Source organism: Lissotriton vulgaris, chromosome 10 (assembly GCF_964263255.1).
Source record: "Lissotriton vulgaris chromosome 10, aLisVul1.2, whole genome shotgun sequence".
In the NCBI taxonomy this organism is placed as follows: domain Eukaryota; kingdom Metazoa; phylum Chordata; class Amphibia; order Caudata; family Salamandridae; genus Lissotriton; species Lissotriton vulgaris.
In genome coordinates, this window is record NC_141698.1 from 81,514,558 (window position 1) to 81,541,125 (window position 26,568).

Genomic DNA, 26,568 nt, shown 5'->3' on the forward strand with positions numbered 1-26,568 from the left:
AACAGAAGCAGCCAAGAATTAAAAGTAAGAAGGGACGGCGTCGTTGCTGCAACATCCTGTAATTCGGGCAAGTCACTTATTGCTCAGTGCCTTAAATAAAATCTGTATTCCTCTTTCCTATAACTGCTCTCACTTGGAATTCAGCCAAAAGCAAAGTAAACACCTAGCTCTCTGGAAGACCCAGCTTAATATTTGACCTCAGTCTTTGAATGCCTGGCAAAAATGATGAAATAAGAACAAGATTTAAAGGCCTGTTGCCAGAAAACTAGTTAGTGGAAAAATACACTAACACTGTTTTGACAAGGGAGTAAGAAACTGAACCTGGACAGCCTAAAGCAAATAAAGCCAGAAAATGGAAAGCAAGGAAACGTGCGTTACAAATCACAAAGACAATGCCTAGCAACTGGCAGGATGCATTCCCAGGTCCACTTTCTGAAACTCCGCAAGATGTCTTTCGCTGCGACCTAAAAAGATAGAAACTGCGACCTGCAAGGTGGAGAAAAAGGGGCGTCGAGTGTCTGGAAGTGGATTAAAGGCTGCCAGCCTTGGCATTCGATGCGCCTACGTTCAATTGCACCCTTCCGCCGGCATACAACGCACCTACGTTCAATTGCACCCTTCCGCCGGATTCTCAGCAGAGGTTTGGGCATCAGCACTTTTACATTTGCAAACTAAGCACAGACCTTTACACATGTTTAATTTCATACAGAAACCAAAGATGGAAGGAATTAAATGCAAAGGAACCCTCAATTCAGCCTTCGTATTTTATGAGAAACTGGTATTAGCAGAACAAGGCTCGCCCACAACAGTTAGCATATCTCTCTGGGATTGGGAGTTTAGGCAGAACGCAAAAGGAGCCAGTGGTTGGGAAGAGATAAGAGATGGTGAGGGACGAAAAATCTGGGCACAGCAATGGTGAGGAAGAGAATGAATGAATAAATGAGAAGGTGGGGAACAACGACCAGGAAGAAAAGTGTCTGGCAGTGAAGAGCAAGACAAACAGGAATGAGGAGAGAATTAAAAATGAGGGGAGAAGGCCGAGGGAACATGGGGCAGTACACAGTGGTGGGACAACGAGAGGCATGAATCTGAAAGAAACAGGTTAGTATTAGATTCCTTACCTTAGAATATCCCCAGGCGTCAGCCCGGAAAGTTTTGCGTAGCAGTACCCCAGTGCGTCGGTAGGCGTCGTCTGCGGCTCTGTCGTCGGCGTCGTGATCGCCGGGAGGATGTCGTCTAGTACTTGAACGCCACCCTCGTGCGCTGACGACAGTTGTTCTTTTTTCCGCGCCAGCAAGCGCAGATCCGGGAAGAGCAGTACTGATCTCTTTTGGATAATTCTCGAGTCGAAACCTCGACTCGCGGTGCCGAGAAGAATGCCCGGGTTCAAACCCTGAGACGATTGTCACTGCTTGATGTCTGTGACCGACCCCCACCATCGGTGCCTTTACTGTCTCTGGGTCGACCACGATGACAAGTTGTGCCCCGACTGCCGGGCCTTGACCTCGAAGGCTAGGCGGGAGCGGTCCCGTAAGCGTCTCGAGCTCCGGCAGTCGGCCCCACGCCCCTCGAGATCCCGGTCCAGGAGGAGGTCAAGGAACCGGTCGTGGGGCCACAGTCATCGCCGCTCGACGACTCAACACCACTCGTCGGGCTCTAAGTACTCAGGTAAGTCGAGGCACAAGAAGTCAAATAAGCGACATCGCTCTTGCGACTCCCCCCGATGCTCGTGCGGCGTGGCCGGGGGTTCGGGCGACACCGCCCAAGTGGCTCCGCCGGAGCTGCAAGAGCCGCTTCCAGCCCCACACCTGCCAGTCCCTGGGCTGCACGCGACGCCAGAGGAGATTAGCGCCTTCCTCACGGCCAAGAGGTCACGCTTCCCTCCGTCGGAACCCACTGAGGTACCTTCGGGCCCCGCGGGTCCGTCTGGGAGCCCAAGCGGGCCGGCGGCTCCGGCACCGTTGGGTGCCTCGGCCCCGGCGCCGTTGACGACTCCGGTCCTGGCGCTGCAGGGCTCCTCTGGATCCGTGACGACGCCGGTCGACCTTACGACCCCTCCGCTGGTGCCGTCACCAAGGGTGTCGCCCCCGATGGCGACGTCCCGGTCCCAGCCCCGTCCGGGTCCGGCGTCGGTGAGCCCTTCACTGTCGACCCGGCTCATCATTTATTCCTGACTATCAGGAGCTGGATGACGAGGAGGACTGGGAGGGGTCTGAGGACCCTCTGGCAGTGTGAAGCTAAACTTGACTATTATGATCCCAAATACAGAATTTATTATGGGTTTTCAACCACGCATGGCTGAAACATGTCGACCATTTTTTCCATCAGATGATGGTTAATATTTTCCATACTATCCACACGCTGTTTTTTAGTCTTGACATTATGATGACCCCCCAAAATAAATTCTGTTTTTGGCATCATAATAGTCAATTTTAGCTTCACACTTATGATTTAATATCAACACTTAAGCACTGCAAATATATTTCACAGCACCGCCATACTACGCTTCATGGCTTCTCATCACTGGTGGATCTAGAACTAGGTTTTCTCTCACAATAACAAGTGAGATACCTAGTAAATACCAGTTTGTCACACAAAATCCCAGATGATGATGCTCCGCCATTGGGTGGGCTGATGAGTATTCTTTCCTTTTGCGAAACAACACTTTCACTTCTGTTGACATACGTTGCACCTCTATATTTCCATTTCTAGCCACATGCTAATAGACCAGTAGTATCATCCATGTATGTGTTTATCTAGTTGGATTAGGGGATAGGATACAACTATGTCTCTAAATATATTCTCCCCTTTTGACCCTCTGTTAAGTTTAGTTTTTTGTACATGTGTATACAGTGCCTGTAAAGAGGAAAATGGACTGTCCTAAACCATCGCCTGTTCCTCCAAAGAAGCATGTTCAAACTTCCCCTGTAAGACTGCCTTCACCAGAAGTAGAAATACTGGCAGGTATTTCTCCTGTACATTCACCAGCTAGCACACATAGCCTTATACCACAAGATGAGGATTATGGGGATACATACTTACAAGAGAGTTATCATCAAATGGATGAGGTTAATGAACCAGATGATATTGCTGGGCTATCAGGTGACCCATGGGAAGATTACAATGCACCGGATCTACCACAAGACGAGGCATACTCGTCTAGACCATCTCCACCAGATGACACCATTGGGTTCATACAGCTCATTCATAGAGCAGCTACTTTCCATGGAGTAGACTTGCATACAGATCCAATAGAAGAAGACTTCCTTATGGACACACTATTAACGTCACATAAGACCACAACCATACTTCCAATACTTAATGGAGTGGTAAGACACGCACCAGAAATATTTGAAGACCCAGTCAGAGCCAGGGTAATTAACCCCAGACTATAAAAACAATACAAAGCGGCTCCCTCTGATCCAGCATACATTAAGGGACAGTTGCCACTAGAATCACTGGTAGTGTCAAATGCGAGAAAACGAGCCAACTCGCAGACAACAGGGGATGCTCCACCCCTGACTAAGAATCCAAGCTTTTGGATGCTTCAGGGAAACGCACCCTATCACAAGCTGCCAATATATGGAGAATTGCTAACACTCAAGCTCTGTTAGCAAGATATGACCGTGCTCATTATGATGAGTTAGAGTCTATCATGCAACACCTGCCAGAACAATATAAGGCCAGGGCTGCTGACTTAATACAAGAGGGCAAAGTAATAACAAATACCTCCATAAGATGCGCACTAGACACTGCAGACACAGCATCTAGAGCAGTAAATACAGGAGTACTGTTGTGCAGACATGCATGGCTACGAATCTCTGGGTTTAAACCAGAAGTACAAGCCAGTATATTAAACCAGCCATTTGACCATCAACATCTTTTCGGTCCAAATGTAGACAGTGCATTGGAAAAAATGAAAAAAGAGACCGATACGGCAAAATCAATGGGAGCTTTACAAATGCAAGCCCATAGACCTTCCTTTCGTCGCTCCTCATATAGGGACGCCTCTAAAGGTTTCCAAACTGACAACACCTCCTCTACTTACAAAGCGCCCAACAAAACCTCGCCCAATAAGGGATATTATAGAGGAGGGTATAAAGGGAACAATAATAGAGGCAGAGGCAATAACAATCGCAACGCCTCTACTCCCAAACAGTGACTTGCCTTCCATCCCCCCAGACCATTCCACTCCTGTCGGGGGAAGATTACAACAGTTCCTACCTGTCTGGAACTCCATCACCACAGACAGGTGGGTAAGACAAATAATTCAGTCAGGTTATTGCCTGGAGCTCACTTCCACTCCTCCAACAATACCACCCAGACAACGTCCTATGTCACAGGAACACCTCTCACTACTAAGACAAGAGGTGGACTCACTACTGCAAAAGAACGCAATAGAACCAGTACCAAAAGAACATCAAAACACAGAGGTTTACTCCCTCTATTTTCTCATATTCAAAAAGGACGGGTCTCTCAGACCGATTCTAGATCTAAGACCCCTAAACCTATACATACATTCAGACCATTTTCATATGGTCACATTACAACAGGTTCTACCGTTACTAGAGAAAGGGGACTTCCTTGCCACATTAGACCTCAAGGACGCCTACTTCCACATTCCCATTCATCAATCTCACAGAGTGCCTACGGTTTGTACTAGAAGGTCAGCACTACCAATTCAAGGTGCTCCCCTTCGGAGTAACAGCACCTCGAGTGTTCACAAAGTGTCTAGCAGTAGTAGCAGTACACTTAAGAAGGGACAACATTCATGTCTTCCCATATCTGGACGATGGTTAATAAAATCCAAGTCATACAACCAATGTGTACAGCACACGAGTCAGACAATCTGCCTGCTGCACTAGTTAGGGTTTACAATAAATCAAAAGAATTCACATCTACAACCGTCCCTATCTCAGCAGTATCTAGGTCCCACAATAGATACCTCCAGAGCAATAGCGTACCCCAACTTAATAAGAATACAAGCTGTACAAACTCTCATCAAAAGATTTCAGCCACAACACTCACTACAAGCTCGACACTCACTACAAGCTCGAGTGTTCATGCAGCTAATAGGAATGATGGCATCTTGCATTTTCATAGTACCATACGCAAGACTACAAATGCTTGGCAAGTCAGTGGCATCAGGCTCAACAAGAGATAACAGATCTGGTGGTGGTAGTCGACCGGACACATCGCTCTCTGCAATGGTGGAACACCAAAAACCTTTCAAAGGGCTGGCCGTTTATAGAACCTGTTCCACAAATGATATTAACCACAGACGCATCTCTCACTGGATGGGGAGCGCATTTACAAAATCACACAGTACAAGGTACGTGGACAATGAAACAAAAAGTACTCCACATAAATTATCTGGAGTTACTAGCAATTTTTCAAGCTCTAAAATCGTTTTCAAACAAAGCTGCACTAGTCCGGACGGACAACATGACAGCAATGTATTACATTCAAAAGCAAGGAGGGACACACTCCCTACAGCACTCCTGGCTGGCGCAGAGCATTTGGAGATGGGCCATTCCTCGAAACATTTTTCTGTTAGCAGAGCATCTGCCAGGAGTTCACAATCCATTGACAGATCTGTTAAGTCGTCAAAGACAACAGATACACTAGTGGTAACTTCATCCTCAAGTTCTCTAGCCATTTTTTCAGAGGTGGGGACAAACAGAGATAGATCTGTTTGCCACACACCGCAACTACAAATGCCCAAGCTCCACAGAAAGATACCCACACCCATTATCCAAAGGCAATGCGGTATGGATGAACTGGTCAAACAAATTTGTGTACGCTTTTCCACCTCTCCCACTAATTCCATTAGTGGTACGCAAGCTACAGCAACATTCTCTCACATTAATTCTCATCGCACCAACATGGGCGAGACAACCGTGGTACACCACGCTACTACAGCTCTCCGTAGTACCACATCACAAACTAAAACTCTCCCCACATCTACTAACACAGAACCATGGAGAAATTATGCATCCAGATCCAATGCACCTCAATCTAGCGATCTGGCTCCTGAAGTCTTAGAGTTTGGATATCTAAATTTACCTCCTGGTTGCATGAATATCATTAAGGAGGCAAGACGTCCTACCACTAGAGCATGTTATGCAGCAAAATGGAAAAGGTTTGTTGTCTATTGCACAAATAACAACGTCAACCCCTTGGATGTTTTTATACAAAACATCATATGTTACCTCTTACATCTACAAAGATCTAACTTAGCGTATTCCTCAATCAGATTACATCTTGCTGCTATAGCAACATATCTCCAAAACAGCCAACATTTGTCATTGTTTAGAGTACCTGCAATCAAAGTGTTTATGGAAGGGCTTAAACCACCCTCTCCAGTATGGAATTTAAATATTGTTCTCACAAGACTTATGGGTCCACCTTTTGAACCATTCATAAGTGTGAGTTACAGATTCTTACATGGAAAGTAGCCTTTTAGTAGGAGTTACCTCACTAAGAAGAGTAAGTGAGATCCAGGCATTAACAATTTAAGAACAATTTATACAACTTCATCATAATAAAGTGTTTCTCAAAACAAATCCAAAGTTTCTGCCAAAGGTCATTTCACCGTTCCTTCTCAACCAATCAATTGAGTTGCCAGTATTTTTTTCACAACCGCAAACGGTTGCAGAAAGAGCTCTACACATACTAAATGTAAAAAGAGCACTTCTATACTACATTGATAGGACAAACTCTAACTCCGGCATTGCTAGATGGATTGTTAAGTGTATTCAAATTTGCTACCAAAAAGCAAAACGTACTCTATCCATTCCTCCTAGGGCCCATTCTACCTATAAGTTAGGAGCATCTATGGCATTCTTAGGAAACATACCATTAGATGATATCTGTAAAGCAGCTACATGGTCTACTACACACACATTTACAAAACACTATTGTGTAGATGTGCAGGCAAAACAACAAGCAAGTGTGGGCCAGGCTGTACTAAAAACATTATTTCAGACTACTGCAACAGATGTGGGTGGCCGTCGCTAAGGGAGAAACTACTGTGCAATCTATGGAACAGTGTGTGGTCTGCAGCCCATATGCCTTGAACGGAAAAAACTACTTACCAGTATGCATCTGTTCTTGGCATGTAGGGCTGCAGAACCACACACGCCCACCCGCTGGCTACCTATATCTGTTCCAGTATTATCTTATTTAGATACACAACACATGGTCATTTTTATCTGTACTTCTACAACTCCATCATTTGCCCAATGGCGAAAACAATCTGATGATGGGGTCGATGACCATGCGTCTACGGTCTAAGGGAGGAGTCATCCAGCAAACAAAGACTCTTCCAAGACAACAACAAAGTGCAATCATCCGGGCCCACCACCAGATGGTGATCTAATGCAACAGTGTGTGGTTCTGCAGCCCTACATGCCAAGAACAGATGCATACTGGTAAGTAGCATTTTCCTTAGTGTTAGATTTCTTGCTACCCCAACCATCCTCCCCGTTCTGCGAACCGATATCTAGGGTTAAGGACATCCCTTTCAGGTCCCTAGTTTCATGGCACCAGTGTCGGTCTCTGGCATGGCTCTGCGTTCCTGGCGAAGGAAAGCTATGTACAAGTACTGACGTCAGCGCGCGAGGGCGGCGTCTAAGTACTCTGACGACATCATCCCGGCGATCACGACGCTGCCGACGACGGGCGCGGAGCCGCAGACGACGCCTACCGACGCGCAGGGGTACTGCTACGCAAAACTTTCTGGATCCAGTCTGACGCCTGGGGATATTCTAAGGTAAGGAATCTAACACTAACTACTGTTTCTTACAGATATATCGTTTCGGAAGGTAAGTAACTTGTGCTTCATAGACAATAGGGACCCAGTGAAAGAATGAATAGCGACATGCATAGGAGAGGTGGGGGGCAAGCAAAGATGACACAAGGAAGAATGTGCATCGAGGAGCTGACTGGGAGGACTGCAATGGTAAAGTAGTCTCTGTCTCAATTCAGTGTAGCACTCGATTGAAAGTGGAAATATACACCAAAGCAGCGGACCCCACCAGCTCCTGAGTGGAACCTAAATGTGGTCCTCACCAGGCTGATGGGTCCCCCTTTCGAACCACTGCATTCATGCGAGATTCAGTTCTTGACATGGAAAGTGGCTTTGCTTATAGCGATTACGTCGCTGCGACGAGTTAGTGAACTCAAGGCACTAACTATCCAGGAGCCATTTATTCAAATTCATTCCAACAGGGTGGTGCTTCGCACTAACCCTAAGTTCCTTCCTAAGGTGGTTTCTCAGTTCCATATCAACCAGACTATAGAACTACCTGTGTTCTTCCAAAATCCAGAGTCCGTTGCGGAGAGGATGCTCCACACACTTGACGTCAAGAGGGCCTTAATGTACTACATTGATAGGACCAAAGATTTTCGGAAGACAAAACAACTATTTGCTGCCTTTTCGCCACAACACAAAGGTAACCCCATTTCCAAGGCTGGTATAGCCAGGTGGATCGTTAAGTGTATTCAGATCTACTATCAGAAAGCCAAGCGCACTCTAACCATTCCACCGCGGGCCCACTCCACCCGGAAGTTGGGGGCCTCCATGGCATTCCTTGGAAATATTCCTTTAGAAGTCATATGTAGAGCAGCCACATGGTCTACCACACACACGTTCACAAAACACTACTGTGTTGATGTGCACTCCAAACAGCAGGCAGCTGTAGGGCAGGCTGTTCTAAAAACACTTTTCCAAACTGCTGCAGCTGGCACAGGCGGCCGCCGTTAATGGAGGGACTACTATGTATTCTATGCACAGATATGAATTCAGCAGCCCACATGCCTCGAACCGAATATGCTACTTACCAGTATGCATCTGTTATTGGCATGTAGGGCTGCTGACATTCATATCGCCCGCCCTCCTCCCCGGCGCCTGTAGCGGCTGCAGCATTCACACATACTTCTAGCATGGTCATCATTCACAGAGTTTCACTCCATCTTTGCCACAATAGCTAAAAACAATCTGAGGATGGAGTCGATGCCCATGCGCACTGTAGTCCAGGGAAGGAGCCACCTATCTCGTGATACTTCGAAGACTCTTCCAGAACAACAATGTGCAATCGTCCGGACCCAACACTAGGTGGCGATCTATGCACAGATATGAATGGCAGCAGCCCTACATGCCAAGAACAGATGCATACTGGTAAGTAGCATATTCGTTCTATCACATCTAAATCTTTTAAATATTAGGGAAGGAGAGAAGAAAAGTCTGCATTGTTAACCTAAATTTAGGGTAGGCAATACTAAAATTGCCAGCACTCCATTGTCTTTACACAGCTGCACTAATCCTGCATCATTCAATGCTTTGGTCCTGGCCGAAGGAGTCGAAAGGCCTGTGGTTTGTACATCTTGCAGTTTCCTTCTTCTCTCTATAGCTTTACGTTACAGAATTGACACAGTGAGGGTTTCTACAGTATAGATGGTTTTATTGTTTTCCATGGTTCAGGCAGTTTCACTCTGCCTAGAGAGCTCGTGTGGTGGTCCGTAAGCACGCAGAATGAGTATGGCTGGCTGGACCTGCTTGACCAGCAGTGGAGATTCACAACCACAATGTGCCGAGCTGTCATGGTATCCCCAAATGAACTAATCAAGCTGTTGGGCCAAAAAGTCAAACACAAAATGTTGCTTTCAAAGAGCCTAAAGGTGTGGTTTCTCGTGAAGAAGACCACAGCTTCAAATGTCTTGTAGATTGGCCTTGGGTGGTCTCCCACGTGCTGCACAGTTTCTCTGATAAAGCACACCAGTGAGTTGGGGATCTTTGCTTCAAAGGGCGATGGTCCTAGTGACATCAGCCAACAAAACTGCTGAAATCCAAGAAAAGTGTGGAGAGTGCATGACTGAAGAGGCCGTGTGCGCCCTCACATGGCACGGCTCCCTTTAAGCTGTGGGGTTGGCGTCTTCTCTCATCCTTCGTGTGCTTATAATCAGACGCCTGGATTCAAGTCTTTGTACCTTTATCTTTCAAGAATACTCCTATTGCAACATCTTTGATCAACACATTCTGAGACACCTCTAAAAACCATTATTGCCATGTTCACAAAGCACTTGCCATCATAGCCTTGCAATCAGGTGACACAGTGAATCACGAATCTTACTGAGTCCCTCACGTGATGCTCATTTTATTCGACCTCTGTAGGATGGATGGTGATTTTGCCCTGCTACAATTTAAACTGCTGCCCTGCAGGTTACGTACATCTCTACCACAGTAGACTCTCTTGTAGATTAACGATTTTTTGTGTAATGTGAAAAGCAAAGCCACTCGCCCTTTTCTTTAAAAATACATAACCCTGACTTACTGAATTTGCATTCTCCGTCACTGGTGCTTTTAATGACTCTGGTGCTTTTAATGACTCTGGGGCTTTTAATGACTCTGGTGCTGTTTGGGTGTTCACCTGGTTCTGTTTGGGTGTTCAGCTGGTGCTGTTTGGGTGCTCCCTCGCATTAAGCTGGAAGTCCTCCCGTAAAATAAACACGATTGCTACGCCTGTAACCACAGACCTACAGAGAGACATTTTTTCGAGTCGCTTCAGCTCTCTTTTACCCATCCTGTTTACAGGTAGGTAACGTATTTCTTCTTATTAAGGTCTGCTTTTTGTAGACGACGCTGCTATCCAGCCAGAGCGCAGTTCCTGTCCGCGGCTCTTCGTGATCTTGGCACCAGTCTCTTAATCGTCTCATCGCCGTGAGTTTCTATTCCTGAACTGTGACGTCCGAGCTTTGCTGTTGTGCCGTTTCCTGTGTTGTGACTCGCAGGTTCTTCTGCTGTGCAAGCCGCGGTTGTTTCCTGCCCAGCGCTAAATAAAGGTTTCTGCAAAGGGTACTCCAGACTGAGCTACATTAACCACTGGCTGGGTTCTCAGAGCCTTGGAGATGAGGTGGAAACATCTCTTCCAACCTCTTCCTCCGAGTTTCCAGAGTAAGTCCAGGAGAGCCGGATACATATAAGACTTTCATCATATCGGAGTAAGATAGCCTGCATATATAAAACATAGGTTTTCATGAAAACCTGCCTGGGAACAACACTTTGAACCATTGCTAGACACCCCGCCTCACAGAATCCTATTCCCTGTAAATTTATTTTGATTTCGGTACAAGTACAGATGATTTTCAGTTCCTGATCAGATCGTTAGACATTTTTGTATTGATAAGGAATCAGTTTTCGCTTTGTGAAACAGTATCAATGAATGAAATCTTTACGTAGTGCTGCTGGGTGAACTGGATGACCTCATGTCTCTTCCTGGGCAGAAGGTGTGTGTGCTCAAGATGATTCTGAAAATAGCTCTAGGCCTGGATAGTGTGTGCTTTTTTGGCCCCTGACCTGTTTTAGTGTAAGTCCTTGGTTTATTGCTCAAGAGCAGTATCCACTTCTTGGGCCTGTGTTTAACTGCAGGTTCTCTCATTATTTCATCATTCGAAGGTTGATAATATGAGCTCCTTTGCATTGTGTGCAATAAATATCTGTGATGAGCGCGAAGATACTCCGCCAGTGGTAAAGGTGTGCTTTAGAAACTGGCTGTTTATTCTGTGATGGTCCATACACATGATTAGGAGAACGGACGCCAGTGTGGAAGCTCCACATGTACTGAGTGCTTCCGAATGTTAATTCTGATGGTAAATAATGAAGTATTACCTCAATCCCTTCAACAAGTATACTGATGTGTAGCACTTTAAGCCTGCAGGAGTTAACTCATATCCCTCTCTCTAAACTGCAGTACCCCGGGTAGTGGCAGTCTCCCCACAGATGCGCCTGGTCGAGGACAACCCCTCGTCGCTGTCCCTGGTGGAGATTTACAAGCAGCGCTGTGCCAAGAAGGGCATCGAGCACGACAACCCCATCTCTCGCTACTACGACAGGCTGGCGACGGTGCAGGCTCGAGGGACGCAGGCCAGCCATCAGGTACGTCATGTAAATGTAGTAGTATTTGTATAGCGCACCGAATCGACCCCCGAAGGGGTATCTCAAGCGCTTGTACGCATACCGCTGTGGAACCCTTCCTGGCTTTTCCCTGTGAAGTGCCCACTCCTGGGCACCCCCAAGGTGAAGCCAGGCATCCTAGCGTTGTTGGGGCCGTTGTCATGCGGGTAGTAATGAGAATCTGTTGCATGCCTGGCGTTCATGCAAGTTCCGCTGCCGTCACTCAACTGACATCCCCCCCACCCTGCAAGTACTGCGGATGCCACTAAACCTCCAACCTCCCCTCCTCTCCCACCCTGCAAGTACTGCTGGCGTCAATCAACCTCCAACCCCCCAAGACACCCCCACCCCACACACACACACACACACACACCAAGTACTTCTGGCGTCACTCAACCTCCAACCCCCAGCCAACCAACCCCCCCCCCTCCCTCCTGAAGTACAGCTGGCGTCACTCAACCGCCAACCCCCCAGCAAGTATCGCAGGCATCACTCAACCAGCCCCCCCATCCCCCCCCCCCCCCCTCCCCCCCCACCCAACAATTCTTTCTCGCTGGCCATTAAGAAGGCAGAATGTGGCTTCAAACTACTTCTAGTCACAAGAGGTAAAATCTGATTCCTGTTGAACTTATGCAGCCATCTTATTCAACCAACCTGTTATGGGGCTTCTGTTTATGGGGCTTCTACTAGATCCCTTCCAAACTATGTGGGAAAAGTTTGCAGTAAATAGGCAAACGTGCCACTAGATTCTACTTGTTTTTGCTTGCCACCCCAGATAGTCTGGTGTTGCAGAAAAATAAAGCAGCAGGCATTCCCATCCACTCCCCTGTATAGAGCCCAAGATCCTAGACAACCTGACCCTAGGGCTTGTGCATTGTGTAGCTTTGCACTACATTTCACAAATGCTTCATGCCTGCTGTTCAGCTGTAATCATACTTTGTGGGAAATGGCCGCCTCATTCAGAAATGGTCTCCCAGATTGTATTCGAGACCACTATGTGCAGCAGGCTGGACATGGCAAAGATGCATCCAAGCCCATTTCACGGCAGTGCTCCTCTACACAGCAAGGTCCATGAACAAACAGTCTTCATAAGGAGGCTTGCCTGGATCCAGTGCTGAGGCTTCCTTTGTGAAGGGAAAGTGAATCAGCATGTTTAATGATGCACAGGTGACTGCTGTGTCCTATTTGTTGGGTTTGTTGACCTGGAGAATTTGCTTCCAGCACTCATTAAATCCAGCCGATTATCACGTTGTCAGGTGCGTCTCTGGCTGTAAAACCTCGTTTCTGTAAGCATTCCCTCTCTAAAGGGTTGTCTGATTAGAAAAAAAGGTTAGAAAAGAGTCAAAAAGTCAGTGTTGTTACAGTGATGAACCCAAAGACTGAAATGCTGTGGTTTTTAATAATGCTGTTAAGAAAGAGGTTAAAATTTGTTACACGTTTACATATTGCGAAACCTTGTACATTTCAAAATATTTGACTTATAATTGTATTAGCGTCTTTAATGATTTTACTTCTTTTTAGAACCTAAATAAAATTGCAAAATAAAAAAAGCTAGTTATGTTTCTAAGTCGTTTGTTATGGCTTTTAAAATATTCATTATTTTAATGTGTTTCATTGTATTTTAGGTGCTCAGAGATATTCTTAAGGAAGTGCAAAGCAACATGGTGCCCAGAAGCATGCTGAAGGAGTGGGCGTTACATGCATTCCCTAATGCTACAGACTATTGGACATTCCGAAAGATGTTTACTATTCAATTGGCATTAATTGGTTTTGCTGAATTTGTCTTCCACTTGAACAGATTAAACCCGGAAATGCTACAGATTGCCCAGGTGAGATTACATCTGTACAGAAGTACACTTCTGTATCTTGATGAAGGCTGTGTAGTGTATGATCTTGGAAGTTCTAAGGTCTGAATAAATTGTTATATCCGGCCCTTTGACTTGAAAGCACACACACAGTAGAACATTCCTTTGCAGATTATTAGACGCATGTGCAAATTCTTTCAGAAATTGTAGGGGGCCACCCATCTTTAAATGTAAAGTTTGGGGTGGTATGGTGTCTAGAAATTTAGAGTAGACTGCTGTCGATGTGCACAGCCCCTTTAACACAGGGCCGCAGGGAAACTGGGACGAAGTGCAGACATATCAAAGTGTACTGAATACATCGAACCGCTCTCTGCCACAAGGCAAATGAGAACTCACTCATCAGTTCCCATAGCTTTAGAAAACCTTTTCAGCCTCGTGGTTTTTGTGCTTCTTGTTTTAGCTGCCCAATATTTTCTATATATAAAGATCTCTTTTTAAAAAAGTTTTAAGTCTGCATAGACAATGAGTTTTTTTCCTGTTATTACTGTGTCATACTGTAAGTTCCAATCCTGCTATCGACCTTTGAAGAAGTAAGCCCTGACTCCTTGGAGTGGAACCAGTTAGAGGGCGGTAGCACCTGTGATATACAGCCCTGTGCCTAAAGCCACTCTCTGCCTCATGGCCCAGAGAATAGGCCTATGGGAGATGTGCTCGCGATGCTCATATTCTCAGATAAAGAGGCGTGCAGTAAGCCTTAAAGCAGCGATTGAAAGAGAGGCCTTAGAGATGATACATTAGAGACGCATTTATGCTTTGATTTAACTGACGTCTCACAGTCACTGTTTGAAAAAACAATATCTTGCTTCATACGTGGCATCAATCCTATGGGTAGGATCATCCCTTGATGCCTTTTAATGGTGATCTGTTGGACCGAGAGCCCCTGTGCGGTCACCCTTGAAATCCCTGCTCCAGCCCATGATATTAGCAGGTCTTCGCTCTGCTGCTGGTGAGGCTCTGGCTGGATTACAGGTGTATGATGGAAGAGCAGGCTAGTGTGTGCAGTGGGAGTTAACTTACCCCTCTCTCAAGCAATCGGCGACCTGGCGCTTTCTTGGAGAAAAGTGTGGCGTGAAAGAAAACCTAGAAAACAAATATGCAGAGTGGCAATCAGCAGTGAGAGTACAGTTCCATGTGATGCCCTAAACGCCTTTTAGTCTCAAAGATCACGGTCTAGTTGTCTTGCTTTTGGCTCAGTTGTCTTGCTTTTGGTTGGTACATGCATTCGCTGATCCATTTTGATTGATACGTTTAAGTGATAGGTGTCGAGTGTGAACCACAAGTAAAGCTTTCATAACCTCTCGTAAGTACATTGAAAAACATATCCCAGTGTGAAATGTCCATTAAGTCAATTTAAAACCTAAAGAATAATGATATTTTAGACGCTCAAAAATATTTTAAGAGCTATGGTATTTTAACTGCGATGTGCATAATTTAAAATGTAAATTTTATTCAAGTATTAGCAAAGACATTTTAATGGGCAGCGCATTTTTTTTTTTGTGGTGGATGTCTGTTTTATTTTAGTTGATTAACTTTTCTGAGGAAGTACTCGAAGCAAGAATTAAAACTTAATTCCCTATCTCAAGGGAGATTGATAAATGTTGATTGCTCTACTGACTGCAGGTTAGACCACAGTTTTAAAATACTTAGACTGTGATAATGGTGATAGATGGCTTTGGGGCAATGAGACATAACCCTGCTCCATTAGAGGGGTGTCTTGGAGTTATCCACTGATGCGGGCGGAGGTGGGGAAGATAAAATAGCAGGCAGTTGTTTCCATTATTTGTTTTTACCTTTTTTGAGGCACATTTCAACTTTTGGGTATCAATCCCGTACAAGAATACAAAAACAAGTAACTGCATATAATTATAAAATACCAACAATGTAGTTGAGCAGTCATTCGAAATGGATAACACAGCATACCTATGAACTCTAGAATACAAGACCTGTAAAGGAAGAACAGTAAAAGAGTAAGTATGTTAAAAAATGCCATTATCACCGTGCATATCCATATTTAACAAAAAAAATCATGGATACTTGTAAAGTTGAAACTTAATTGCATACTTTTGTCTAGATTCAGATGGTATAGCTGGGGCTGCTGTTGGTCCCAGGCTAATGTCTTTGTTTATATCTTTGTCTGGAGTTGGCTGAAGAGCTACACCTCCATATTAATTGGGGAGTTCAAAATGAATTTTAATAATTGCAGGTGCTGCAGAGGAAGCTAGCATTAAAGTCATTTTTAATCTTGTTTCTGATGGATAGTATTCCTCTGTAGGTTCTTCATCCCCACTTTCCTCTCGGGGATACGTAATATATTCTGTGTCTTGCAAAAAAGTTCAGAAAATAAGTGCAAACACATGAGCAGTTCTACTTATTCCCATTTTTTCCTCTGTGGTCCTCATGTCTAACTCTATATTTTTGCCTGCCTGACTGTAAGACATTTTTTGTCTTTGCAACCTGGAGAGTAGCGGGTTCAGGAATACAAGAAAGAGAAACTTAGCACTTGAGACTGCCGCAAGTCTTGGGGAAGATGTAGGGTAATTCATGCACAGTGCTAAGTTTTGGTTTATGCGTCCCTAGCAGGGCTATCCGTTTCTCTTTAAAACAATACACTGTATTGATCTACTGTGCAACCTGCTGTGAAGCCTAGCCTCTAAGCAAGAAACCGAATAGCCCTACAATAATTCCCAATAAATAAGTGGAGTATAGAGAGCTTTTCTGTCTTGAGCTCATGAGACTTGGATTCAGTTTTAAATTGTTTTAGTTTCATTGGAACCAGTTTTGAAGATCCACACCGTCTTTTCTTAAATATCATAATTGAGTATTACTTTTGGGTTTCTGTAGGTTTTTAGTCGTTTATGAATTAGAAAGTCATTGAAAATGTTTGAAACTAAAATAAAGTATGGTACCTACATCTGCAATTTGATTGTTTAAGAAATTAAGTAGCTTCTTAACAGGGCGACCTTATCCCAAATTAATTGAGTGTGTTGTATTGCACTGAAGTCTGCGAGATTCGTATTTACCCCTCTTTCATGTTTTTTTCTCCCTATGTTATAGGATACTGGGAAACTCAATGTGGCATACTTTCGGTTTGACATCAGTGATGCCTCCGGGGACCTGGATGCTAATCGGCCTGTCCCATTTCGGCTCACACCAAATATCTCTGAATTTCTCACGACTATTGGTGTGTCTGGCCCTCTGACTGCCTCGATGATTGCGGTAGCTCGTTGTTTTGCACAGCCAAATTTCAAGGTATGTGAGCACATTCATTTTGATTAGATTACATAGTGCGAACCAGTCGCCAAAGTGTAGCGGAGCATTTGAAAAGGAACAGAGTCTATATATATATATATATATATATATATATATATATATATAGGAGGCAACAGTCAAACAACCAATAACTAAGACACACAAGAGGGTATATTGGGTGTTTTTAAAGATTGAGACAGGAGTCGGGAAGACTTATTCAAAGAGAACTTTTAATTACTTACAAAACTAAACGCTATAGCACGTAAACGATATTTTAAATGTGCTGGAAGTTAAGGACGTATTCATGTTTCTCCTGAATTGGAGGAGCAAAAGGAGTTGTTTAAAGTGATCCGGGGAGCAGAGTGGGGGCTGGGGATTGAAGGTTGTTTGGGTGCCCTCCTTGTAAACAGAGGTGCTCCCGATCCTTCCTTGTCATTCACCAGCTCTGGGGTGCTGACCAGATAATATGTTTCCCTGGGTGATTGTTTTATAATGGTGCATCCAAGGGGCAAGCACAGCCACATTTGACCCTTAGAAGCCTTTTCCACTTTGGGTTCTAAGTGAATAACCCCACAACAAAGATACAGTCCATGGTGACCTTTCTGGTTTCCTGACTTGATAAGGCCTTTCCTCCATGCAGTTGTTTCATTATCAGACAGGACCTGAATTGTGTTTGGAACTAGAATTTCGGCATGGTGGTTACAGAGGCTCTTCATCGTTGATTTCATAACAGCAGAACATCTCCGTGCATGTGTAGGACTCTAAAACATAATGTTTAAGCATCCATTTTCAGTTCTGAAAACTAAAACCTAACTAGAAAACACAACTTTTTAAGACTTTTATTTTTAAATGCAACTAGTTAATTTGTATTTGTACATTAAAGTTTTGTTTGACAAAACACCACCGATAAAGACACTTTAATTAGAAGAAAGTAGAGCATGGTGGATGCTGCTAATTATAGATTATAAGAAGAGGGGAAACCTGTTGCCTACAAATGAAGACTTCCAAAATTTGCACTGTGCTTCATCCTGCTATTGGAGGGTCGTTGACTTTTATCGACTACCCGAACAAACATCATAGAACACTTTAAAACGTTTTCTGCCTGGTGTTTCCTTCTTCTCATGCTCCCTTTGGCTCTCATACTGGCTTTCCTAACATGTGCTAGTGGTGCGAAGAAAGCCTGGAAGAATGAATGTAACATTCAGATTCTCACCCCATGAAAAAGTGCAAGGTTTGTCAGGAGATAACATATAGGAGGCTTCAGAACACTGAAAGGTGTCAGTCTTGGGATCCCATTGGGAGAGAATTATAAGAATCCCAGTGAACCCATCTCTAACGACAGTGCATAGGAGTAACATTCTTCCTCCTCAGCCCTGAATTTGACTCGGTCTGACATGGCTACGGTTCTCTGCATCTTTCAGAGTATTGCCATTGTTACTTTTGTAAGCGACTGCTGAAATGTCGCTAATACGGATCAGAACTCTTAACTTCTTCTGACCTTGCATACCTCTCTGTGTACAACGTGTTGTCCATTCCAGCGTCGGACGCAACCTGAGCAGCACCAAGCTTCCCAGAAGTAACACAACCACACAAATGTGCGTAGGAACATCCACTATTCCTACCTCTGCAGCTCAAAAGGATGACAGGGCCTAGACATACACAAAAGACCATGTAAGAAAGTCCCTGTGGAAGCTGCCCAAAGAGGAAACTCAAATGCGGACTGTATCGAATTGGAGCCCTCCAAAGAAGACAGACTGAGGGTGGTGCTGACCTGACGGGAACAAACTGAAGAATGCCTGAAGTTCCCAGTCTCCTGATATTGCCACCAAAGAGATGGAGATCCTTGCCCTCTAAGAGGAACTACTCCAGCTGCTTCTCCTCATCAAACACTAGACACCACTTTGGATTGGGGAGCATACTCCCTCCTTCTCTGAGATATACCTGTACACTTAAAATACCGATTTCCTGATTGGACAGTATAGTTTTAAAAGATAGTTTTCCAAATACCTACTGTATTAAAATGTGCACTGCTAAAACAAAAAAAAAACAAAAAAAACACAGCTTAATTTCCACTGGAATATTACCATTCCGAAGATACAATACAAAGGACAAACCTAGATCAGGGATTTAGGATTTCAAGTAAAGTAATATCGAGGTACAGCAAAACAAGACTGGGTTCCTGGATTTTATTGAACGACATTAAATGAAAGTCTTTCACTTTAAAACAAGTAAAATTATAAAAACACAGCAATTTAAGCATATAAAAAATAGAAGACAGCTAAAGATAAAATGCCCGGATACTAAGCCTAGTCCAAATAAAAGTTATTTAGGGGTGACTATTCAGGATCAACTTTCCAGACAAACAAATAGTCACAGATGAAAATCAAGCATTCACAAAGGCAATAGGTCGCGTCTTTCACCTACAAGAGCTAATGGCATGTCAAAGTTTTTTAGCCATGTTGTGCAGCAGCACAGCTGTGTGTATCATGGCTGAAAGTTAATAGAAAGAAAGAAAAAAGAAAGAAAAAGAAGAGCTACGACTTGGAGTGCTGCCACGCTATAGCGTTTCTTTCCTACTTTTAGCCATGTTGCACTACAGCTGCACTGCTGTACGACAAGTCTAAAAAATATTGACAAGCCAATAGTGATAGTAGGTGATACCTACTGGCTTTGCCAATGCTTGTTTTTTCCAGTGGCATATGAGAACAGGCAGTGGGTCGTAGGGCATACACCACGAGGGCAGCATAACACACCTTGGTCTGTGTAAGCACATGGAGAAAAAACAAATATCACATCAAGATGACGGAACAGCAAAAGGCTGAGGAGTTAGCCTAACGGCTAGAGTGGTCAACCTCTAATCTGGGGAATCGGGTTCGAGTCTCGGCAAGGAGCTGAACATCCTGTGATTCTGGGCAAATCACATAATCTCCCCGTGCCTAACAAAAATTAATGTGTCCTCATGTAACGCAACTTGTACTCGTGTAAAGCGCTCTGATACCTGATACCTTCGGGTCAAGTTTGCGTTATATAAAACTCTGTAAAAAAAAAAAAAAAGGCACGTACAAGTATACCTTGCATTTAAGCCACAAATTTAAGAACCTGAAGCATACGATTTCCACTGTATGCCAAATTCTCCCTTACATTCAACAACAGAGGGTGGTGTTATTACAAAGCACGCATGCTTTGCCAAACAATGAATGGAAACATACAGAACATGCACAAAATTGTACAATCGTAAAATATTTGTTTTAATATTGAAAAGAAACAGCATTCAAAATGTTGCTTTCTGTCGGCGAGACAAACTAGGCCTCAGCTTTACTTTTCATATCTACTACGGCAGTGATTGGGCGTTCCACCACAGGATTTAGAGACCACCAAGGTGTTAAAAATTGAGGCCTTCGGGAAGTTAGTGATCGCTGTAAGCAGCATATTTGTTACCATCTTTCAGATGCTCTAAGGTGGCCGGATTCACTGATACCTCCCCCCCTCCCCCCCCCCCGTCAAAAAGGGAGTAATATAGACCTAGGACTACAAACTGGCACTCCAGTGGTCTCTGAAGGACTACGATGACACTTAGGATTATATAGACTATATATATAATATTGCATAGACTACGGAGTTGTGGCCCTCAGCGGACTCCCCCTTTCAACAACCGCACCCCTAAGAGCCTCCTTGAACGCGGCCGCAAGACTTATCACTGGTTCAAGAAAACATTCGCATATATCCCCTGACTTAAAAATCCCTTAACTGGCTGCCTTTTGAGGCCAGAATACAGCTGAAAATTGCCTGTATGACACACTCAGCCGTACACCACAAGTCTCCCAACTACCTCACTCAAAAGCTGACTATATCAGGAGGCTCGAGATCCAATAGAAGTACAAAAAATCTCCTCCTGAAACCTCGAAGATTCCGGAAGGAAAAAACATACAAACGCTCCTTCTCTGGAATGGCACCCAGGATCTGGAATGCACTCCCTCCTGAAACCAGGCTTATTTCCTCCACTGCATTGTTCAAGAAAGAGGTAAAAGCCTTCCTTATGGCCAAGTTCATCTGAACTCTAGGTTTGCTGGACCAAAGACTTTGCACCGTTTTTGTATTATTAGTAACCTGATTATCTATTGGTATTATATTTTTATATGGTTGGACCAAAGACTTTGCACCGTTTTTGTATTATTGGTTACCTGATTATCTATTGGTACTATATTTGTATATGATTGCTATCCTATTTTGCTACTCACTTACTACCGACTACTATATTGTACTCAATAGTTTGTTTTATCACCCTCTTGTTGCCCCTACCCCTTGTTTCTGTAAAGCGCTCTGATATCTGCAAAGATCTTGTTCGCGCTATATAAAACTTTGTATATATATATATATATATATATATATATATATATATATATATGTATGTATGTATGTATGAACAAGGGCTTACGGGCTTGAAACGCGTTGTGTTGGGTCTCTCTAAATAAATAACATAACATCTTTGCCCAGAAGAAACTACGGAGGTCTGTGTCTCTTTCCTCGCCTAATCCGCCATGTGTGTATATATATATATATATACACACATATATATATATATATATATATATATATATATATATATATATATATATATATATATATATATATATATATATATATATATACACATACATACATACATACATACACACACATATGTATTCCAAAAGTTGCTCTCGGGCAGGAACGCACTCTGGCAGCCACAATTCCTCTCAGACCAACTCTCACATGCCGGGATGTAACCTGACCTGCTTTGGTAAGTATACCTTAATCCTAGGCTGGTTCACAGAGCTTTCCGCTTTTGTTGCCACACCTTTTATTTAAAATTCTGCCTTCCTATAGGCCAATAGTCGGCTCCAATGAGCTGTCGCCCTGGGATTCGTAGTCCAGTGATTCTACCCTGGATGGGTGCCGTCTTCAATGTGTCCCCAATCACTGCCCTGGATGGGCTCCAGAACGTGCATGGTTTGTTTCTCGGCGTCGCTGTCCCATGTTACGAACTTGTCAAAATTCCAAACCCCATGGTCCGCTTTTCAATCCAGGCGGTGGTGCATTCCCCACGGCCGGTCTGCCTTGTATTATATTTCGCTCCAAAAGTTGCCCACAGGTGGGATCACACTCTGGCAGCCACAGTTCCTCTCAGACCAACTCTCACATGCCGGGATGTAGCCTGACGCGTTTCGGTAAGTATACCTTAATCATAGGCTGGTTCACAGAGCTTCCGGCTTTTCTTGCCACACCTTTTATTTGAAATTCTGCCTTCCTGTAGGCCAATAGACTGCTCCAATGAGCTGTTGCCCTGGTATTCTGGGATTCGTAGTGCAGTGGTTCTACCCTGGATGGGTGCCGTCTTCAATGTGTCCCCAATCATTGCCCTGGATGGGCCCCAGAACGTGCATGGTCTATTTCTCGGCGTCGCTGCCCCATGTCAAAATTCAAAGCCCCACGGTCCGCTTTTCAATCCAGGTAATACACGGCGGCCCGGCCGTGGGGAATGCACCACGCCTGGATTCTGTACCCTTTTTAAACTGCACATAATTGTCATTTTTAATCTGTACTTTTATGGCGTCAATGTAAAATGCAGAATAAAGAATTTTGGATTGGATTGGACTCTCCCAGTTTGGACCTAATTGCTCCGTTTTATTCTCGCAGGTTGATGGCATCTTGAAGACGGTGCTAAGGGATGAAATCATTGCTTGGCATAAGAAAACACAAGAGGACACCTCCTCGCCACTGTCTGCGGCTGGACAGCCGGAGAACATGGACAGTCAGCAGCTCGTGTCATTGGTCCAGAAGGCTGTGACGGCCATCATAACGCGCCTCCATAACCTCGCGCAGTTTGAAGGAGGGGAGAGCAAGGTCAACACCCTAGTGGCTGCAGCCAATAGCTTGGACAATTTATGTCGCATGGACCCTGCCTGGCACCCCTGGCTGTAACTGGAAATGCGTTTTGTACATATATATATGTGTGTTACCCGCTGCTCTGTGGTTGGAAACGATGTACAGTTTGAGATGTAAAGCAGAAGAATTTCTAGAAGTTAATGGCTGACTTATGAACTGCCGTTGACGTCATTCTATGTTTTAATCATGTTTACATCGGCAATGCAGTTTTTTTATGTCAAGTTATGTTGGGTAATGTATACACAGAATTGTATAGGTGTATTCAAGCAAGGCATTTAAATATATGGGGGAGGGTCAGTCATGGAATATGTACAGAATAATTATTTGTTTTCAGTGCTTTTGATGTATTTTTAGTGACCAGGAATAAGACAAGTGAGCCAATGGAACGTATTTATAGATTTTTAAAGTGGTTGCCCACTTGTTTCTTTATTTCACATTGCAGACCTTGGGTACGTTTTCTTCCTGAACCAAAGGTTAAGGTAGTCAATGACTTGTAAAGCTGTGAAATTTTTGTTTTGACGAAACACACCTTCAACCTGCTTTGTACATAAATTGTAGTAAAATGCGGAAAAGGCCACTTTCTTATTTTTTTTTAAATTTAAACAGAAAAGATTATGAAGAGTTCTGCTTTATTTCGCACACAAGGGTTTTACAAATGTTACCAGTTTTTCTAAGCTTTTTTTTTTTTTTACAATGTTTCAATATATCTATGTAAAAAAGAATGAGGAGAAAGAAAATCGTCGCCTGTAAGTATTTCCGTCTTTGAATGTAACTGGTGAAATGCAAAACCAGTAATTCATATTACGTTTGTGAATATTTTTTAACGATGACCTTTTGTAACCAGTAGTATGTGAAATTTGTTGTCAAAGTAGAATCTTAAAAAAAAGAATGTTCCTTTTTGTGCAATGTACAGATTGTTTTTCCATTGAAAGTTTGCTTACTGTCTTTTTTTTTGTTTACTTTTTTTATAGCCAGTCTTGGAAACGGTATACATACAAAACATTTGTACAGTGATTTTCAAAATAAATATTTTGTAAAAAGATTTTTGAGCAGACTTCAGATGTTATTAGGCCGGAAATGCAAAAGGTCCTGCTCTGGCTATAAATCAACTAAGCTGATTACAAGATTCCTAACCTCGCATCAACAAAAATCTTCATTGTGATTTTGTTGCTTACCTCGTGGACATCAGTTTGCAGTAGGGTAGCTTCTGGATTTTCTTTCTCCTATAGCCTCTGTGAGTTCCTGCAAGAAAATTTCAAAGAGGTGCTCTAGGTCTTATCCTATACAGAATGCAGCACAAAGGTATCAAGAGAACCTTAACTTAAGTAATCCTGGGCTTCATTTTTAAACTGCATAAAACATTTTCAGAGAAACCGGGCTCCTTCGTAGGTACGTAAGTAGATGTGGTGGAATATTTTATCACAGATGGGTAGCCACACCCTGCATGTAATACACCCAGTTCCCCTCAAGTACCAAGCAGGCCGGTCTATTCCTGTACAGTTCATTCCTCAAAAGTGGTGCTTGACCCCTGCAGCATAGACTCCTTTAATTCAGTTGTTAATTGTACCTTTGCACACTCTCCTCTGATGCACAGCCACTCTCCCTTCTCATGCACAGCTACTCTCACTTGTCATGCGCAGCCACTCTCTCTTCTCAGGCGCAGCCACTCTCTCTTCTCACGTGCAGCCACTCTCTCTTCTCACGTGCAGCCACTCTCTCTTCTCACGTGCAGCCACTCTCGCGTCTCACGTGCAGCCACTCTCACTTCTCAAGTGCAGCCATTCTCACTTCTCACACAGCCACTCTCACTTCTCACGCAGCCACACTCACGTGCAGCCACTCACTTCTCACGCGCAGCCAATCTCACGCGCAGCCACTCTCACTTCTCACACGCAGCCACTCTCACTTCTCACGCGCAGCCACTCTCACTTCTCACGCGCAGCCACTCTCACTTCTCACGCGCAGCCACTCTCACTTCTCACGCGCAGCCACTCTCACTTCTCACGCGCAGTCACTCTCATTTCTCACGCGCAGCCACTCTCACTTCTGATGTGCAGCCACTCTCACTTTTCTTGTGCAGCCACTCACTTTACCTTTTCTTGCGCAGCCACTCACTTTTCTTGCGCAGCCATTCACTTTTCTTGCGCAGCCACTCACTTTTCTTGCGCAGCCACTCTCACTTCTCTTGCGCAGCCACTCTCACTTCTCTTGCGCAGCCACTCTCACTTCTCTTGCGCAGCCACTCTCACTTCTCACGTGCAGCCACTCTCACGTGCAGCCACTCTCACTTCTCACGTGCAGCCACTCTCACTTCTCACGTGCAGCCACTCTCACTTCTCACGTGCAGCCACTCCTACTTCTCACGTGCAGCCACTCACTTCTCACGCGCAGCCACTCTTACGCGCAGCCCATCTCACTTCTCACGCGCAGCCCATCTCACTTCTCATGCGCAGCCCATCTCACTTCTCACGCGCAGCCCATCTCACTTCTCACGCGCAGCCCATCTCACTTCTCAAGCGCAGCCCATCTCACTTCTCACGCGCAGCCACTCTCACTTCTGATGTGCAGCCACTCTCACTTCTGATGTGCAGCCACTCTCACTTCTGATGTGCAGCCACCGTCTCTTCTGATGTGCAGCCACTCTCACTTCTGATGTGCAGCCACCGTCTCTTCTGATGTGCAGCCACTCTCACTTCTGATGTGCAGCCACTCTCACTTTTCTTGCGCAGCCACTCACTTTTCTTGCACAGCCACTCACTTTTCTTGCGCAGCCACTCACTTTTCTTGCGCAGCCACTCACTTCTCTAGCGCAGCCACTCACTTCTCTTGCGCAGCCACTCACTTCTCTTGCGCAGCCAGTCACTTCTCTTGCGCAGCCACTCACTTCTCTTGCGCAGCCACTCACTTCTCTTGCGCAGCCACTCACTTCTCTTGCGCAGCCACACACTTCTCTTGCGCAGCCACACACTTCTCTTGCGCAGCCACTCACTTCTCTTGCGCAGCCACACACTTCTCTTGCGCAGCCACACACTTCTCTTGCGCAGCCACACACTTCTCTTGCGCAGCCACACACTTCTCTTGCGCAGCCACACACTTCTCTTGCGCAGCCACACACTTCTCTTGCGCAGCCACACACTTCTCTTGCGCAGCCACACACTTCTCTTGCGCAGCCACACACTTCTCTTGCGCAGCCACACACTTCTCTTGCGCAGCCACACACTTCTCTTGCGCAGCCACACACTGTCTCATGCGCAGCCACTCGTGTCTCATGCGCAGCCACTCGTGTCTCATGCGCAGCCACTCGTGTCTCATGCGCAGCCACTTGTGTCTCATGCGCAGCCACTCGTGTCTCATGCGCAGCCACTCGTGTCTCATGCGCAGCCACTCGCGTCTCATGCGCAACCACTCGCGTCTCATGCGCAGCCACTCGCGTCTCATGCGCAGCCAGTCACGTCTCATGCGCAGCCACTCGAATTTCTCAAGCGTAGTTACTCTCACTTCTCAAGCGCAGTCACTCGCACTTCTCAAGCGTAGTCACTCGCACTTCGCATGTGCAGTCACTAATTTCTCATTCAC

General features: G+C 44.8%; 1 protein-coding gene across 2 annotated transcripts in view; it reads left to right on the top strand.

The window, feature by feature from the left end:
- The window catches only part of TRRAP (transformation/transcription domain associated protein), a 737,638-nt gene extending 713,604 nt beyond the window's left edge, over positions 1 to 24,034 (top strand). The window contains exons 68-71 of one of the 2 annotated variants that reach the window (XM_086940544.1): positions 11,751 to 11,935; positions 13,579 to 13,782; positions 16,873 to 17,067; positions 22,744 to 24,034. In XM_086940544.1, the coding sequence (XP_086796670.1) occupies positions 11,751 to 11,935; positions 13,579 to 13,782; positions 16,873 to 17,067; positions 22,744 to 23,028 (869 nt within the window). In that variant the 3' untranslated portion in view covers positions 23,029 to 24,034. The remainder of the gene's footprint in view (positions 1 to 11,750; positions 11,936 to 13,578; positions 13,783 to 16,872; positions 17,068 to 22,743) is intronic. The other variant, XM_086940545.1, reaches the window with a different exon arrangement.
- The last annotated feature ends 2,534 nt before the right edge of the window (positions 24,035 to 26,568 follow it).